Source organism: Nanorana parkeri, unplaced genomic scaffold (assembly GCF_000935625.1).
Source record: "Nanorana parkeri isolate BGI_ZX_2015 unplaced genomic scaffold, ASM93562v1 scaffold616, whole genome shotgun sequence".
NCBI classification, from domain to species: Eukaryota; Metazoa; Chordata; class Amphibia; order Anura; family Dicroglossidae; genus Nanorana; species Nanorana parkeri.
This window is the reverse complement of record NW_017306884.1, coordinates 552,653-570,254: the sequence shown is the minus strand read 5'-3', so window position 1 is coordinate 570,254 and position 17,602 is coordinate 552,653. Positions and strand designations below refer to the sequence as shown.

At 39.0% G+C, this 17,602-nt stretch overlaps 1 protein-coding gene across 1 annotated transcript in view; it reads right to left on the bottom strand.

Annotated features, from left to right (window-relative positions):
* Nucleotides 1–2,378: 2,378 nt before the first annotated feature.
* Nucleotides 2,379–17,602, bottom strand: part of AOAH (acyloxyacyl hydrolase) — a 102,226-nt gene continuing 87,002 nt past the window's right edge. The window contains exons 15-22 of the mRNA XM_018562939.1: nucleotides 15,795–15,831; nucleotides 14,107–14,181; nucleotides 11,348–11,520; nucleotides 11,142–11,200; nucleotides 9,937–9,996; nucleotides 8,817–8,913; nucleotides 3,798–3,874; nucleotides 2,379–2,556 (exon numbers count right to left, since the gene is read on the bottom strand). Coding sequence (XP_018418441.1) covers nucleotides 2,428–2,556; nucleotides 3,798–3,874; nucleotides 8,817–8,913; nucleotides 9,937–9,996; nucleotides 11,142–11,200; nucleotides 11,348–11,520; nucleotides 14,107–14,181; nucleotides 15,795–15,831 — 707 coding nt within the window. The 3' untranslated portion in view covers nucleotides 2,379–2,427. The remainder of the gene's footprint in view (nucleotides 2,557–3,797; nucleotides 3,875–8,816; nucleotides 8,914–9,936; nucleotides 9,997–11,141; nucleotides 11,201–11,347; nucleotides 11,521–14,106; nucleotides 14,182–15,794; nucleotides 15,832–17,602) is intronic.

Below are 17,602 nucleotides of genomic sequence, written 5' to 3'. Positions count from 1 at the left end.
CATGGTTCAGAAAAATCAAAGACTCTTTGGAATTTCTTCATGTGTCTCTGAACAGACTCCTGAGTTATCTTTGCCTGACTTCTCTTATACCATTGCAACAATGGTATAAGAGAATGGTGATTATAGTCATGTGTTTTTATGCCTCTGAAGCTAATCTCTATAAATGCAAGAGGCCTTAAAGGAGAACTATGAGGGGGGTGCTTTTCACTCACCTCATAGTTCTAGCCGACCTGTGACAATGAGACTGTCACAGGTCGGCTCAGTAGATCGGGAGGTAAGCGACTAGCGGATCGGATGGGGGAGGGGGCAGGTACAGCTGGCTCTGCCTCTAGATAGGCAGAGGCAGCTGTCACTCACGCAGCTGGGTGGATCCAGACATAATTGTCGGGATCCGCTTCAGCTGCGGCAGCCCAATATACCGCGCGCAGCAGCTCGCGGTATACTGTGGCGTCTCAGTATACCGCGAGCTACAGCTCGCGGTATACTGAGCCTAGGGTGACGGGAGGACGCTAGTTTGTGTCCTCCCGTTACCCTAAGGAGAACTATGGGGAAAAGCCTTAAGGCCGTGACACACTGCACGCGAAGCAGCGCGGAGCGGTGGCGCGCTGCCTTTGCGAGCAGTGTGTCATGTCACTTTCTTCTCGGCACCTCAGCTTGCGAGAGCTCGCAGAGCTGAGCGTGCCGAGATGAACAATTTCAACTTCAGCCAATCGGCTCGCGCGTATAAACCGGCGCGACGGGATGCGACGTCTGGCCGGTTGTTACAGACGAGCCGATTGGCTGAAGGTGCAGTCAATCATCTGACTGCACTCAGCTCACACACTGCACGCCAAGCTCCGTGCCGGATAGCTTTGCTTCGCTCTGCACGGCTTCGCGTGCAGTGTGTCACGGCCTTTAACCCCATAGTTCTCCTTTAATAGCCCATATAAGAGATCTGCATTGCTAAAAAGATTTTATCGGATGAAAGGCAATATCCTTTTTGTTCATTGCCCACACTGGTTACTCCTTAAAATCCCTTGTTACATCTCCAAAAGATAAGAGCTGATGTAGAGTATAAACTGGAAGTAAGGGAATTATTCTTACTCGTTATTGCCTTTCCAGGAATACTCAAAGTAATTTTTTTTAAAAATAATTTTGTTGGTCTTGTACCTTTTCTAGAGAACACTGAGGGGGTGTGCATTGGACAAGGCATTTTAAACGCTACTTCCTGGTTTACTTGGTAGGTAATTGCAATTTCTGTTATGGAAGGTTTTGGAGGATTACTCAGAAATCAGTTAAAGTTTTGCATTGAGTTTTCAGAAAGGAATAAATACTATTAGTGTAAGTTCAAGTCAACAGTTTACTTTAGAATAATACAATATCTCATCTACAGCAACTGCATCGTAACAATCAAATTGGTTAAACGAGTTTAAATTAAAACACATGAAACACAAGTCATAAAGATTTAAAAAATACTTATTACATACAGTATTCAACTTAATGACATAGAAAGTGTAAAATTATAGATGACATAAAATACACACAAAGACAGTTTGCTTCACTTTATTAAAGTAACTAGAAAACATGGTTTTAAGGTTGTTTTCAGCTTCACACAGATATCCTGCTGTTCCTTCCCCTTTGTGCAAGCACTAGTGTTCCCTAATACTTACATCTCTCTCATGTGGCCCTAGAGAAATATTTTTTTCCAATAACTCTGAGAATTGTAGGATCAGCTCTCCTCTTTTCCCAAAAAGATGTAATATCACCTAAGTCAATAAAAGGTCAAAGATTATCTGGGCTTGTACTGACTGAAATTAAATGGGCAGATCTGACGTCTAACACTGGTATTGCTGAAAGTTCTACATGTCTTTGACCACTCCAATCCATGACAGTTGGTCACTGACCAATGACTATAATGAAGAATAGTAATGAATGCAAAAAAATCATAATGGAGTTCCTTCATTTAGTTCAGAGTTTTGCAAATGACCAATCTACAGAGATTGGCAAGGAGACTGAATTTAGTAAACAGGAGGTTAAACATTGTCTTTGAAACCACAAAGATGGTAGCAGCTAAAACAGCATGTTGGTCTCAGCAGTAGTTCCACCCTATCTATATAAAATTCATGCCATTTAAAGCTACCAGTGTGCCACATGTCATATTACTAATCTCATAGTAAAACATAAAACAAATATACTCACTAGGATAGTTGACTGGCAGCAGAGCTCTCTGGAAATTTTTTTGAGTATCTATTAAAAAGGACCTAGCCCCCTTACTCCTTTTCTCCTATAGGTCAACCTTGGACACAGGTGCGATATCACAAAGATGCCCCCACTTACTCACCAACTACTACAAGGAGTGGAACAAACTTATAGCCAACACCAGAGTCAATAAATTGAGTTTTATAAATGTAAATGATTGCATAGTCTCCAAGATATGCCAAATCTTTGTCAGTATCCACCTTGGTCTCCAAATCTTGCTATTATTTCTTTATTGAATGGATTCTCCTTTCCAAAAAGTCCAGGCCATTTTTGCATTGCTTCTTCCCAGAATAGATCTGCTCCAACTGCAGAGGCAATCTATGGAACAAAACATATGCATATTTAAAGCAGTTGAAAATGAATACGTTCCATATGTACTATTAGGTTTAGATAGCGTTTCTGAATCTGCACTAGGAAGAGACGTTTTCAGCAGAAACTTACTGAGGGGAATTTATCAAAACTGGAGCAGACAAAATCTGGAGCAGTTGTGCACTAATCAGCTTCTCTCTTTCATTTTCAAATCTAAACTGAAGAGAGAAGCTGATTGCTTGCCATGCACAGCTGCTCCAGATTTTGCCTGCTCCAGTTTTGATTAATTCCCCCGCACTGTATTTCCTGACCCTACCCCTTTAAGCTAAAATGGAAGCTATTTCTACCATTAGAAACAATTATGCATTGCAGTTGAACACACATGAGGATTATAATATCACAATTTTCAGCCTTCTATGCAACTCAATAGTTTCTACTGAAAGCAATATATGGATTGAGACTTTTTATAGGTGTTCCATAATACCAGATAGATGTCTACAATATTATTGCACGAGTGGGAGTTTTAACAAAGTTCTTTTGGCAGTTTTAATTCTCAAACTGTACAGCAGTTTGGAAATTTTAAAAGTCAAGAAATTATATTTTTCCACTTGATGCAAAAAAGAAAAAAAATATAGAGCTGAAGATGTAACTGTACAGAACAGTCAAAATCAATGGAAAGGTAACATAGTTATAAATTACAGCAAAAACGAATACTGATTGTGTTCTTTGTAAAAGTAAACAAAAACAACTGACTACTGCAGATTTGAACAATACAAATTATGATCATTTGATATCATTGTTTAATATATTAATGATATTACTGTACAGTGAATTGTACATAACTTGGTGTTGTCTCATTTAGCGTTTGGGGGGTTTAACTTAAAAGTTGACCATTTACTACACACAGTGGATCAGAGTACAGATCTTTACACATGGCAAGTGGCTAGTCTTAGACATTGAGCAATTTGGTACCCAAATCGAATTCATGGCCACAAAAGAAATGTTCATATGATGGTGTAATTAAAGGATAACTGCACTTTTGGTACAATAACATGGCCTTTTAGACAATAAAAACCTCTATATTGGTCCCATCATGGGCTTTTTTTTCATCAGACCAGTGAGCTCTTCTTGTTCCAGAAGTACCTCTAACTAGTTGCTTCCCAATCTTAATGAGACACATCTAATGAGGCAGAACTAGTGCAGGTCACTTTTAAATGCAAGAGGAGGTAGATATGTGAACATTTCCTTACCTGACTAGGATGAAATCCATCCACTGGTTCCAGCAGCTGCCATGGCTTCCTTCCCAAACTTTCCCATTTTGCAGTCACTTAAGAAAAATCACATTTATGTAATAAATATTATTAATGAATTGTAATAAACATCCATGCTGTTTATTCTAAATACAGTTTAAATACAGTAAAAACTCGAATATTCTGTGTACAGTTTATTTATAGATGTAAAATGTTATACTTTCCAGAACTTAGAAATTAACCAGAGAGCGTGTTCCACTACTTTTGTACATGTTCCGTTATGAGTTAAGCCTACAAATAAACATCTGGAGAATGGAATTATATATATAGGGCTCATGTAAGTGTAATATATATTGCCACAGTCGCCTGTATTCACATCCAGGGGTGTACGGGACAGGGTGGCAATGATGGAGCACAACTGGGAGACAGCTGTCACCTGATAATTGGCAGGAGCACCGGTTATTTGTTTAATGAATGATGCAGCTTAAAATATTTTAAAAACAACTTTTGAAATTACTCTAACATTTATTTTACACTAACAAGATTTTATGGGATTTTAGTGAATGGGCTTAGATATACTTTAAGATGTGGGTTGTACTAATAATGGAACTTTTCACCTTAAATACTATCGGGGTTATTCACAAAACGGTGAAGAGTTTGGAGAAGGCAGGAGAAGTAAACAATCTAGGACAATATAACTGAACTGGAAAGTGAGCTGAATGGGAGAATTTTTCCAAATCAGCTATGTTGTCTTAGATCAGGGGTGCCCATTAGGTAGATTGTGACCTACCAGTAGCTGTCAAAGCTGATGCTGATAGATTACGAAGGGTGTGAATGGCGGCCCCTTTATTCCATTTTGGTATATTTATTTAGCTGTGCACACATGATTACCTATTAGCCTGAGTTTGCTGAGCCAAGTGTCCCTGACACCTTTCTGGTGCATACTGGTGGTTGAAGTGCTATGTATTACATCAAAGAATATTAGTTTATACAGCTTGTTGCAATGCCCTGTTTGCAAAATACAGCAAGGTGAGCCTGGAGGAGAGACAGCCAGCAGAGTGAGAGTGAGGAGAGACAGCCAGGAAAGAGAGCGGGGAGAAGCAGCCAGGAGACACAGCCAAGAGAGAGAGAGTGAGGGAGGTTTTTTTTTCGTGGTAGATCTCATGTAGCTCCTCATTTCAAAAGTAGATCTTAACACAAAAAATTGTGGGCACCCCTGTCCTAGATTGTTCACGTCTCCTGCCTTCTCCAAACTCTTCACCCTTTTGTGAATAACCCTGTATATATTTGCATTCATGCCCTTAAAATCTGCAGACACCTCTTTATTTTAATATGCAACTGGCACAGTGGGCTGTTATGTTGCTTCATAGGAAATAAGATCCATTTCTGAGGCAAAACTGCAAGACATTATCTTGATTAAAGGTATGTGTGCGAGGAAACCCAGCAAGCATAAATGACTGTAAAGTGATGGTAACACAATGCGCAATGCACTTCACAGTTATAGAAGACCAGAATACATTCTGGAACAGTGAAATATTTAATTTCCAGTTCTATGTCATTAATTCAGGCAGGATGCACACAATTATAAACAACCGGATGAAGGAGCAGAGCATGAAAGAATGCATTTGCACTGATGCTTATTTCTTCCTTTCTTTCTCGCACGCAGTCATCTTCTGCTTATATAACCGTAGCATTAAATGCAAATGTAATAACCTTAGAGGCTGGAAAAATAAAGAAAATCTCTATTTTGCAAAAATAGTTATGTATTATGACAGGGGGACATTGTGTGGGTGGAATGAAATATGATGGCATCTAACGGAAATGTTTGTAAATCGTTACACCGACAAGCTATATTCAAAAGACATAACAGACTCATATATCTGTCTGTCCTGGGGATAAAAGCTGCACATTTTATTAAAACACAAAGCATTTAAATAAAACCCACTAATGTGCAAGAGGTGGGTGAAATGAACAAGAGGAAAAAAGAAGACATAGCATTAAAGGGATATTACTGCATCTTGCTCTGCACATTTTATGAGGGTGGTGTTAAGGTGGACCTCTATGATTGCGACCATGGAACAAATTAAAATGACTAGCATTGTAATCTTTTTCTCCTAGGGTCATGTGATTATTTCAGTAAAAACGAATACTAGTATATGTTTTTCTAAGGCGTAATCTGTGTGCTTCGTATTCACAGCTTTTTTTTTGTTACTGTACAGACTGACAAATGCTTGCTTTTTTAACTAAAATTAGTCTTCTGACTCCTCTCAACATCCAATAGACCAGGGGTCTCAAACTCAATTCACTCATGGGCCACTCGACCAATGTTTTTCTCCCATGGGTGCTGCTCACCAAATTTCATACTTTAAAATAAAATGTAACTATATCCGGTTTGGTACTACGGACACTAATACACACACAATAAGGCCTTATTAATATCTGTAGTTTTAGGTGTGATTAGGGATTTCTGAGTAAGGAACATGCATTTTCCTGCAGCAAATGTAACTAATCTGGTGTTTACAAGCGGCAGCTGTCACCCATTCAAGTTAGTGATCAAGTGACAGCTGCTGCATGTAAACTCCTACACACTGCACGTAATGGTATGTGATATGATTACATTTGGCTAGGAATCAATCACTATCCCTGGACGCATTGATTGTGCATCCAGGGAGAGTGTTTTCTAACCGCATGTAATCATATCACATACCATTACGTGCAGTGTGTAGGAGTTTACATGCAGCAGCTGTCACTTGATCACTAACTTGAATGGGTGACAGCTGCCGCTTGTAAATGCCAGATTAGGGATTCCTGCTGCAGGAAAACGCAAGTTCCTGACGCAGGGATCCCTAATTGCACCTAAAAATACAGGTGTGAATGGAGCCTAATACACTCCCCCCTATACACATAAGAAAATACTACCCCTGCACATATAAAAAAAATACCCCCCACACACATAAAGAAATAACCACACACACACACAAAGCGGGCAAAAATGTATGTGTGTCTTATGGAGCGAATGTGTGATAGCTGAGGCGGCGGGGCTGACAGTGTACCCGGGGGTGTGGAATTCCTATCGCCCGACGCCCAGGACATGCAGTTTCGGGTGACGGGCTAGTAGTTTTTTTGTACATTTAGCGCTGCTGCGGACAAGCAGAGCGAAATGTATAGTATGGAGCCGCCGCTCGTTTTCATACAAGTGATCTGACGTGTAGCTGCTCCTGCAAGTCTGGTACACGGTCCGTGACCGCATACCTGACTTGTGAGCTGGCTGCGGGCCACATAGTACCGACTCGCGGGCCGCAATTGGTCCGCAGGCCAGTACTTTGAGACCACTGCAATAGACCATTTTGCTGAATCCATCCACTAATGTCCATGGAGGACAAGAGAGGGACACAAAATGTAAAAAAAATGACCACATGTTGTAGATTTTGAAGTAGGGTTGCCACCTGTCCTGGATTCACTTGGACAGTCCGGGATTTGAGTGCTGTGTCCAGGTTTCAAGGTAGCTGAAACCTGGACACAAGATGTCGGGCAGATAGGGCCAACCAAAATTAGGATTGGGGCAACTAGCCCCCCACTTAAAATAGGCTTGACTGTGATATTTACATATGAATGGGCCGACTATTTACATATGAGTAAGCAGCAACTCATTCATATGTAAATTAAATTCTGGCAGTATCTTTGTGCGGAAAAGGTATTTCAGCTGCTCTTCTTTTTCTACTGTAATCCAACAAATATTGCATCTATGCTAATTTAGAAATCTTAATCATTTTATGGTAATTGCCGGTCAGTGAGAATACCTGTTACATTGCTTGCCAGTGTGAATACCTCTGTTACATTGGCGGTCACTGAGAATACAGTCAGTGTAAGGCCTCCTGATTAATTCTATCCTCGCTCCCTCTCCTCCTCTCACTCTCTCTTGGCCGTCTTTTCTCTCTCCCCTGGCTGTCTTTCCTCGCTCTCTTTCCTGACTGTCCCTACTCTTCTGGCTTTCTCTCCTTTCTCTCTCTCTCTCCTGGCTGTCTATCTTCTCTCTCTCTCTTTCTCTCTCTCTCTCTCCTAGCTGTCTCTCCTCGCTCTCAGAGTGTTAGGATTTTGCTTAAAAAAAGGTGGCAACCCTATTTTGAGGCCTTGTGCTGCCACCTTTATCCGACTGACTAAAGAACTGGTCTATGAGTGTCACTGTGGTAAATACAGCCCTGAATATCTGAGGGGTTGAAATCTTAAAATACTTTTAATGCAAGTTGAAAAAAATAATATTAATGCTGAGCTATAGGTATAAAAGAGAGCTAAATCACTAGGTCTTGACAAAAGTGTGGACACTACCATCACTAGCCTTCTTTTGAAAGTGCTAGATGCCCTATTTGACTATCTGTATCTGACAGTAAGTGTGACATCTGAAGTAAGTTTGAGGCATAGACAAGCATGCTGTAAATGAGTTTTAGAAAGTATCAGAATTCCTTAACTCAATACCTGTTCCAGGTCAGCCACTTAGATAGTACTGAAGGCAAAGCATCAGTATGACAGCCCAAGAACAAGCATTCGTAACAGTAGAGATTAGTAATGGCAGCCTAAATTATTATCTTATGACTGAGTCCATTTAAAAAAAATGCACCCTAAGTATTAAAAAAGCAATGGGTCTCATGTATAAGTATTTAGGCTATTCTGCTTCATGAAAATCAAATCTACCATTTAAAATATTAAGGAATAAACAAGAGAATCTGATTGGCTGCTGTGAAACAGACAGAGATGTTTCCCCTTTTGATTCTTTCCTAAATGAGCCATAGAGATTTCCAACACATTTGGCTCTTCATTGACAAACCTGTTATTGTGGGTGGATGCAAAACAGTATTTTGTTCTATTCTTTCATGCTTACATGAGTAATGAATGAAATCATAAAGCAACCTTCCTTTTCCGATAAAAATGTTCCACCCTACATTCACGCCTCTGTATCCTTTCCAGAAATGCAGGTCTGCAAACAAGCACTTAAAGCTATAACAAAGTCAATGGATGCCTTACCTTTCTGATATAAATCTTCATAGTAATTAACCTCAAAATGAGTGAACTTTTCTGAAGCTGTTATGTCTTGAAGGACTTCGGAAAGCTGTTCAGCTCTCTACAGAAGAAAATGAAGAAAAAAAACCAACACATAACACGTAAGATATGCAGCAGAAATTCTATACTCAACAATCACATAGACAAGATTGCATAATCAAAAGCTTATTTATTTTGCCTTTCAGCTATAGACCTTAGTATTATGTCATGCTTTATAATCTGGACATAGTACATTAAAGGACATCAAATGGATATAGGCATTATTTGTTTTTAATGTCAAATTCCTTTTCCAGCAAACTGTACTACTACTATCCATACTACATTGAATAATTAATATTTTCAGCACAACAGTTTTCAAACTTTTCCTCTTAAAAACAAAAATGCTGTATCTTATAGGAATCATGAATAGGATCATTATGTGGGCGCTGTTTTAAATTTAAGCTACAGATCATATCACAGAGGCAAAAACATTTTATGTTGCTGATCAGTGTCGTTCAGTAACCAGTAGATGTGGATCCTCTGGCATGCTGCATGCAGTTGTACAACTCTCATCTATTAGTGTACTGTATGTAGCCAATGTATGACTAGTTCTACAGCCACTTTTGTAAACACACTTTTTACCTTCCTATATTTAGCCATTCTGCTGGTTTGTTGTTAACTTTAAACTGCTGAGATCTAAAAAAGTAAAATCAGATGTAAAATAACTGTTCTACTTATGTGTTCCTTTGCACACACTACAGCCCATGCATATGAAAAAAGAGGTCAGGTTTCCACGAGGCACAAATCACAGACTAAAGAGACTTTGTGGATTTTGTGTTGCCCCAATCTATTTTAGAAGCACAAAACCTTTAACAATCTTTTTATAAATAGTAAAGTTTCTATTAGTTATAAAGGTGAAAAGTGCTGATGTTTCTTAAACGGGTCCACTTATTGACTAATAGCAATTGGCAAGTGCATTGTGTGAGGCCAGTTGGGGTTTCATGTATGGCTCGCGTTATACACAAACACACAGACCTGGTGACCTTCTTAATTCCTGTTGTATGTGGGATTATGCCTTTCTTGGTACCTAGTGTAAGGTTATTACCTCAGTGGTTAGATTGCGGATTGTTTCATTTTTGTTCATCCAACCTACACAAGGGTTAATCTAAACATAAAGCAAATAATGATTTGATTAAAAACTGAAATCATAATTCTAAACTGGTTGACATTACATGTTAATAGAATAGTATGGACATGTATCTTCAAATGTCATTTCACTTAAAACAACATACATAGTAAATCGTTATCCTCTGAATGTCTTATTGAAAGGAAATTTAGGACTAAGTTTACACTACTCAAGCTACATCCCTTCACTTTGTGGAGTAGCAAAGGCCAATGAAAACCTTGCCATGTTGGTTATAATAGAACACATTTGGCGTTTTTTGATAGCATCACCTTATCTAACCTATACTGTTTAAATATAATCAAGAAGAATAAATATATGTGAAAAGGTCTTGCAGTTACAAGAATTCCAGAATGGTTTTGTTGACATAGACAACGTATCCAAGCTAACATAAGTCAAAACCTATCTGGTCCGCAAGACAGTTTGCATCTTCAGACAAAGTCAAATCGGTTTTAAATCGGCTGAACAAAACTAAAAAACTGACATTTTAACCCTGTAATAAAGAAAGAGTAAAAAAACATCAAAACCTTATATTAAATGTCACCTTTTAGATACAAATAAAAATAAATGCAGACTTCTTCATAAAGGGAAAAAACTTGGATTTAATATTTTTTTTGCATTGGAGCCAGTAAAGCATTGCAACCCCAATCTGTGGATCGCAGTTGCAATGCTCTGGCTCCTGCAGACTCTTCTTACCGTCCATGTCCATACCTCGGTACAGACATTCAGTAACATGGATGGGAGAAAAAATCAATAGACTACAAGTGTGGTGATGCCACCCTGAATATGGTGTAATATGAAACATGGTCATACTCACAGGGTTATTCTCTAAAGGGTGAAGACTTTGGAGAAGGCAGGAGAAGTGAACAATTGAGGCCAAAATAGCTGAACTGGAAAGTGAGCCGAATGGGAGAGTTTTTCCAAATCAGCTATGTTTTCCTAGATTGTTCCCTTCTCCTGCCTTCTCCAAACTCTTCACCCTTTTGTGAATAACCCTGTAAGCCTTTATATATCAAGAAATACAATAAATCTTTTCCAGATAATTCATCTTAATATTTTGATATTATGTACCTGTGTGACTACCTGTCATTTGATGTATTTAAAAGTATTATAATTTTTTTTTTTACCGAAAGGCAGCTCAGAAAATCGTAGAACTGTGCATATGTGACATCTTTGTTTAACTGTCCTGCATTAAGAAAAGAAGAACTTGAGATAATCATTTGACAATTGAAATTGTAGATGCATTACATATTTACAAATATACAATGATTTAGTTATATTATAAAGCCACTTAATATGAAGGTAAACAAGCATTGTCATGAATGATAATTACCAATGGGATGATATCTGTCATGTAAGGTATCCCAGAGGAACCGGCCATCAGCTAGTGACATTAAAATCACATGACTTCCATTTGGTAAAAGGGTATCTAAGTATAGAAGATCCTCCATGACATCGGCCTTCATCTTGGCAGGTGTAGTCATATGCTTAAGTGTATCTGCATGACTGGAACACAAGTAAAACTTTCTTTTTTGGTTGCTGTACAACTTAGATACTAAAAAGTCAAATAAATGCCATAATGACTCCCACCTGTACAATTATCATGTCAAGTAGCTCTTGCAGTACTAGTGTAGTTTTGGAGCTGCCTGCCATCAGTTTACATTATCCAGTTATAATTATAATAAAAGTAGCAAGCACAAACAAAATGCACATTACTCTAGGAACTGTCAATCAATGAGGACTGTAACTGCACCCATTGAACAATTTCAGTTCTCTCTTGTCCAGTCGCTGCCATGTCAAAACCACCTTGTGAAGGAAAGAGGCTCTAGCCCCTAATTCCACCTTGTCCTTGGGTAAGACCCAAGGACAAAGTTGCTAGCTCTGACACTAGTCTCGCAGAGGTGGTAGCAACAAGGAATGCAACGTTGTAAGTGAGAGTGGAAAGGGGAATATGCCTCATAGGTTCAAACGGTGGATTTTGAAGAGCTGGGAGAACCAGATTTAATTTCTATGAAACCACAGGTGGGCTCACAGTGGAAGCTACATGAGAGACACCTGGTACAAAAGTCTTGACTAAAGAATGGAAAGTTAGCGATATTTGGACTAGTACTCAACTGTGGCCCAAGCCTTTTTGTAGAAAAGTCAGGATTTGTCCCACAGAGTATTTTCTAGAATTGAAATGTCCTTACTCGCACCATGTGAAGTATGTCTTTTATGTGGTACATCTTTCAGAAAGTGTACTCCCTGGCTTTATCATTGTTGGAGTCAGGGAGGTCTCTGTTCTTTAGGACCTAAGCTTCATCAGCCAAACATGAAGCAGAATGGTAAATCAGATGAGGAAGAGCCCTTGGAGTGTCTGCCAAGAGTCTGACTAAGTCAGAGTACCACATTCGCCTGAGCCAATTCTGAGCTGTATGCATTACCAGAATGCCCTCCCTCTCAATCCTGTGGAGTAGATGAAGAAGGGGTTTTAGGGAAGAAAAGGTGAAGATCAGATTGTATTGCTCCCTCGGAGCCACCAGAGCATCCACTGCTTTCACCAGAGGATCTTTGCTCCTGGCTTACATTTGCACTTGCTTAAGTCTGTTGTTGTTGAATATGGAGGCCAGGAGGTCCACATCCATGTTTCCCACCTGTGACACAGGTTCTGACCCAGGACAGGTTTGTTTCTACTTCTCTTGTCATGGAAAAACTTTTGATTCCTCCCTGGAGATTGTGCGACTGGATCCTTATTGGAAGACATTCCAGTCGAGATGTCCAGAGTGGTAATGACAATCAAATTGCTCTTAGCTCCAGAATATGTATCAGTGACAGTAGCTAGAATTCCTCTTGCTTCCATGTCCCCTGCTCCAACAAGTTATCTAGAACTCCTTTCCCAACCTGTCAGGCTGGCATCCAAATGGGACTGATTGAACAAGGCTACCATCAACTCCAGGACATGCAGAGACAAAGTTGAAAGACTTTTGGATTGAAAAGTCTGAGGGTGGAGAGTTGGGCGTTTTGCTGGTTCAAGGATAACTCTGGCTTCAGTTGTATCCAGGTTCAGACTCAGCTATTCTAAGGGAGTTTGTTCCAGCACACACCTTTTTAGGGTCTGAACTGAACCACATTACATTGTTGTTCAAGACCTGTGCTGACTGTTCTCTCAACAGGAGGCTGTCCAAATACCTCACAATAAGGTTGCCCTGGGTGGTTAACAAGGCAATATCTGGAACTTTTATGATAAAGGAACTAGGATGATAACTCCTTGCTCCAAAAGACCTGCAGAAGCTACATGAAGGTCTGCTAATCTGAGCATTGACACAGGAAACTTGGAGGACGTGAAGTGTACTCTTACCCCCAATGACAGACTTGATGTCCAAGGAGGCTCCAAAAAGATCTTGTCCCTCAAAGGGCATGCACCGTAAATGCTTTTTACATGCCTATTTTCTGCAGTCCATCATTTCAAGCAGTTTTCCACATGTTAACTGAGACTAAAGGTGCACATACATTGTTGGAATTTCAGCTGGTTTTTGAGGAACCAGACAAAATTTACACAGTATGTGCCGTGTTGGCACCCTTTCAATCGGTATTCCTTGATCGAAGAAGCCGGTCAGAAAAATCTTTGGTCGCTCAGAGCTGGCAACTAATGAGCTACCCACTCTGGTTGGGTATTCTGACAGGTGCCGGCATCCACTGTATGTAAACTGCAGGGATTCCTTGATCGACATGCTGATAGTTTTGATGGACGAATCAGGTCTATTTTTTTTCCTGTTCATCCTGCGGGTTGAACGAAAAAAATAGACCAGTGTATGGCCAGCCTCAGACAGGAAATAAGTCAAGAGAGAGACACTAACCCATCTATGCAGTAGTGCAGGGCAGCTGGCATGAACTCTAATCACTTCACAAATTGAGAATTAGTGTAGAGTCAATCATGCCAGCTACTTCCATGGTTTGTGTAGGTTATTTATTGGGCCAATCCTTCAATCTTGTACACTTTTTCATTTCCATAACTTGTAACTGTTAAAATGACAGCAAATAAAGCTATATAAATGACTTTTTTCTTAGTTTCATAAATAAATAGTTACAATATGTTCTTAGTATGTAACATACGTATTGCAGACGTCATTGCCAATTAATCCATAAAAAACAGCCACAGGTTTGTCAATTTCTTGACTTCGTGCCAAACTGAAAAGCAAAACAAACAATGTTAGGTAAAATGAAAAAAATAAATGAGAAAATGATGAGACATACAAGCTTCATAAAGTGAGTAAACTCAGTACAGTTGTCTAAACTGGTCAATCCCTCACAGTTTTATGGTATGTCTAGATTTTTGAGCATCAAAAGAAGGGAGACTCATATTTGATAACCCAAATAAAGTTATATGGAAGATGCATTAGATGGATATGGGAAAGGGCTTAGTGTAGCCTGCAACTCTTAAACGTTGGGAGCTGTGCTTACAGTACTACAGTACACAGACATACTGGTTTGCTACAGTGCAATAAGATGTGCCAAATGGGAATTACCAGTTGGTATTTATATGAAAACATTTGCTGGCATTCTATGACAACTATAGTTAATGGCATATTTACAAAAGTTTACTGCATGTTCTATAATAATAGACTATAACTTCAATACAAAATAGTAAATTAAAGTGACATTAAACCCTCTGCTCTTCCTTTTAAATCTGTATCTGTTCTCATGCTGGGCAGAAGTTCTGTTTTGCAGCAGACTGCCTTGTCTCTAGAATGGATACATGGGGGTTGATTTACTAACCTTATAAACACACCATGAACATGTATACACCTCTGTAGTGTGTTCCCTCCCAGCATGATCTATGGGTGGAATCTAAACACCCAGCAGGTGTGTTGTGCAAAGCCCTGCATGAATTGCAAGGTGATTTTGTGTAAATTAGCTCTACATTGTGTTGCTTGCGTTGATGAATGCAGGAATGTAAATGCATGAGCTAACCATTTTTGTCTAAACTGTGAAGCAGCATTATATATGCATCATGTGCATGATTTTTCCATATATGGCATTAGTGGAAATATGCTTTTAGAGACTTTTTGGTTGATAAATACGCTTTGCTGTGTAAAAATCACACGCACCTAGTGCGTGCGTGTGTTTAGGTTAGTAAATCACCCCCATGGTGTCTGCGTGTAGGTTTGTAACCTGAGCCAGCACTACAGGAAGAGGCCCTGAGCTGCAAAGTGAAGTTCTCCCCAAGCATGAGAAGACACAAGGATTTAAAAGGAAGAGCAGCAAAGAGAAGGGAAACTACCATGGATTACAGTAAGGCACACATTACAGTATTCTGAGGGTTTAATGTCACTTTAAGTGTGAGAATTTAGTCCATCACGGGAGTGAGCTTGGAGCGGTGGCTTCTGTACATGGGATTTCTGAGATCAAGACAAATTCAGGCACTTGAGCATACATATAAATACTAGACCTATTTGAAATATATGTAATCATGTTTAGTAAATATATACCTGCATATATTGGTGTTTTTATATTTGCAAGGGATAGTATTAAGCACATTGAACATTCACACCATTGTGGTTAGTCAGAGCATACACGTTGACATGCGTTGCATTAAGGCAGCCCTTTGATTTGAATGGGCTGTCTAACGCACCAAAAAAGGGTGAATGTACCATTTCTGGCAGCGTGCTGCATTGGACTGCATGTCAGTGCATGTCTGTTGGCAGTGGGAATTGTGGTGCCATTCAGAATAAGTGACAATGGATTGCAGAAATGCATGGAGCATGTTGTTGTTTTTTAAATTTTATTTTAAGTAGAATTACCTTCTTAAATAACGCTTTAAATTGTCTGCTGAACCACCTGTCAAGAAACAGAGGATATTTTGAATACACATTAAATATTTTTAATCAGGTTATTTTGACTAGGAATCAAACCGGTTGCCCTACACATGGAAAGTAAACCACTGTATGATAATGAATTTAAAATGCTTGGAGGACTTAAAATGTGTATGGTTAAGACTCAATCACAGCAGAAAAACAAAATAAAAAAATCAAACAAAAATATGACCAGATGGCATCTGACATGACATCATGACATTTCTGACAGGCAAGCCTTTCAACTACTAACCAGTAGATGTAAGAGTTATCATTGGATGGTCAGACTATAAACCTAAAATTGGTTACATTGAGAATATCAAAAATACCTCTATGGGCATCCGTTGGAGTGGCGATCATGCAGTATAATCAGATGATAGCTCAGCAGTGACACTGACTGTTCTTCTGTTATATGACTAGGAAATATTTTCACAATGGCACAGTATGCCCCCCCTGGGGTATTTGAAAGACCACATCTGCTTATTGCTGCAATTTTACTGAGAGCAAATGGTTGTTATACCAATTTTACCCTGCTTGATTAACTCACCAAGACTTAACTCAGTTTTTAGTTAGAAGTAGAATCAAGCACAGTATTAACCTTTTTAATAGTAACCATGACCTTTTAAATAAGTATTCCTTAATGATAGATCTGGGACATGATTTACTGGAACCTACCAATGGCAGTGGCTCAATCCACACTTATGTGGTTCATTTAGGAGTGATTTTTGTCAGGGTTGCTAGCTGATCCAATTCTCCTTATCCCCACCCATCAAGCCACCCATTTTCCAATTTCCTATCCTTCTCCTTAGATTGTATTTATCTTCTATGCAAACAAAATAAACCCTTACTTTAGAGATTTAATTGTCCATCATTAAAATCAAGGTATCCCAAACAAAGCACATTCTAAGCAACAATACACAGCAGGTAAAAAGTGGCAGATTTTCTGCGTGATTTAATTCACTGGCATGTACTTCATCAGGACAATGTGAACTCAGAATGCGTTATAGTTGCATTAGTCAGGCCAATAACACCTATGTTCATCAAGTTCTACCTTCAACCACCATGTTGTTACATTGATATAAATAGATGCTGAACTCATGTAATCAATCATATAGTTAATAGGATTAAAACATCAAACACCATAAAAAAAATCAAAAGATACACTGGAACAGAAATCTGTGAGAGAAACATAAAAGGCTACAAAATCAAATGAAGAGTTTAAATCAATATCCACATCAGGAGGTGGCAGAGCTTTTAATCTGTGAATCCACATTAACTCTTCATTTAACACCTGCATATTATTCTGCATGTCCTGGGAAATTCTATCAAACTTTCAATTTTATATATAAAATTTTTTTAAAAAAGGAATTGATAAATAAAATGACTGCCAATGTTGGATTTAAGTATTTATGGTCCTTTTGTGCTGTAGCAAAAGTAGACTGCCAAAGGCTGTGGGCTAGATTTGAACAAGAGCTCCAAACTATATACATTGCTGAAATACATAAATGTTTATTGCCTTACCTACAAATGTATTTATAATTGTGTTCAGCCATTCCTTTGATTTACATGTCTTTCCCGCACTGTGACATGCTTACTTTAACCTGGTAGAGCATGGCAGTGTTTCATGTCACATTTTCTTACTGGGGAATGGATCAGCATCATCACTTCTCCTAAAGAGCAGGGGAAGTTACCCATGAAGTAGTAGACTGAATGTGCTGTGCAGTGTGGCAGTCTAGATAGTTTAATTGGAGCTTCTC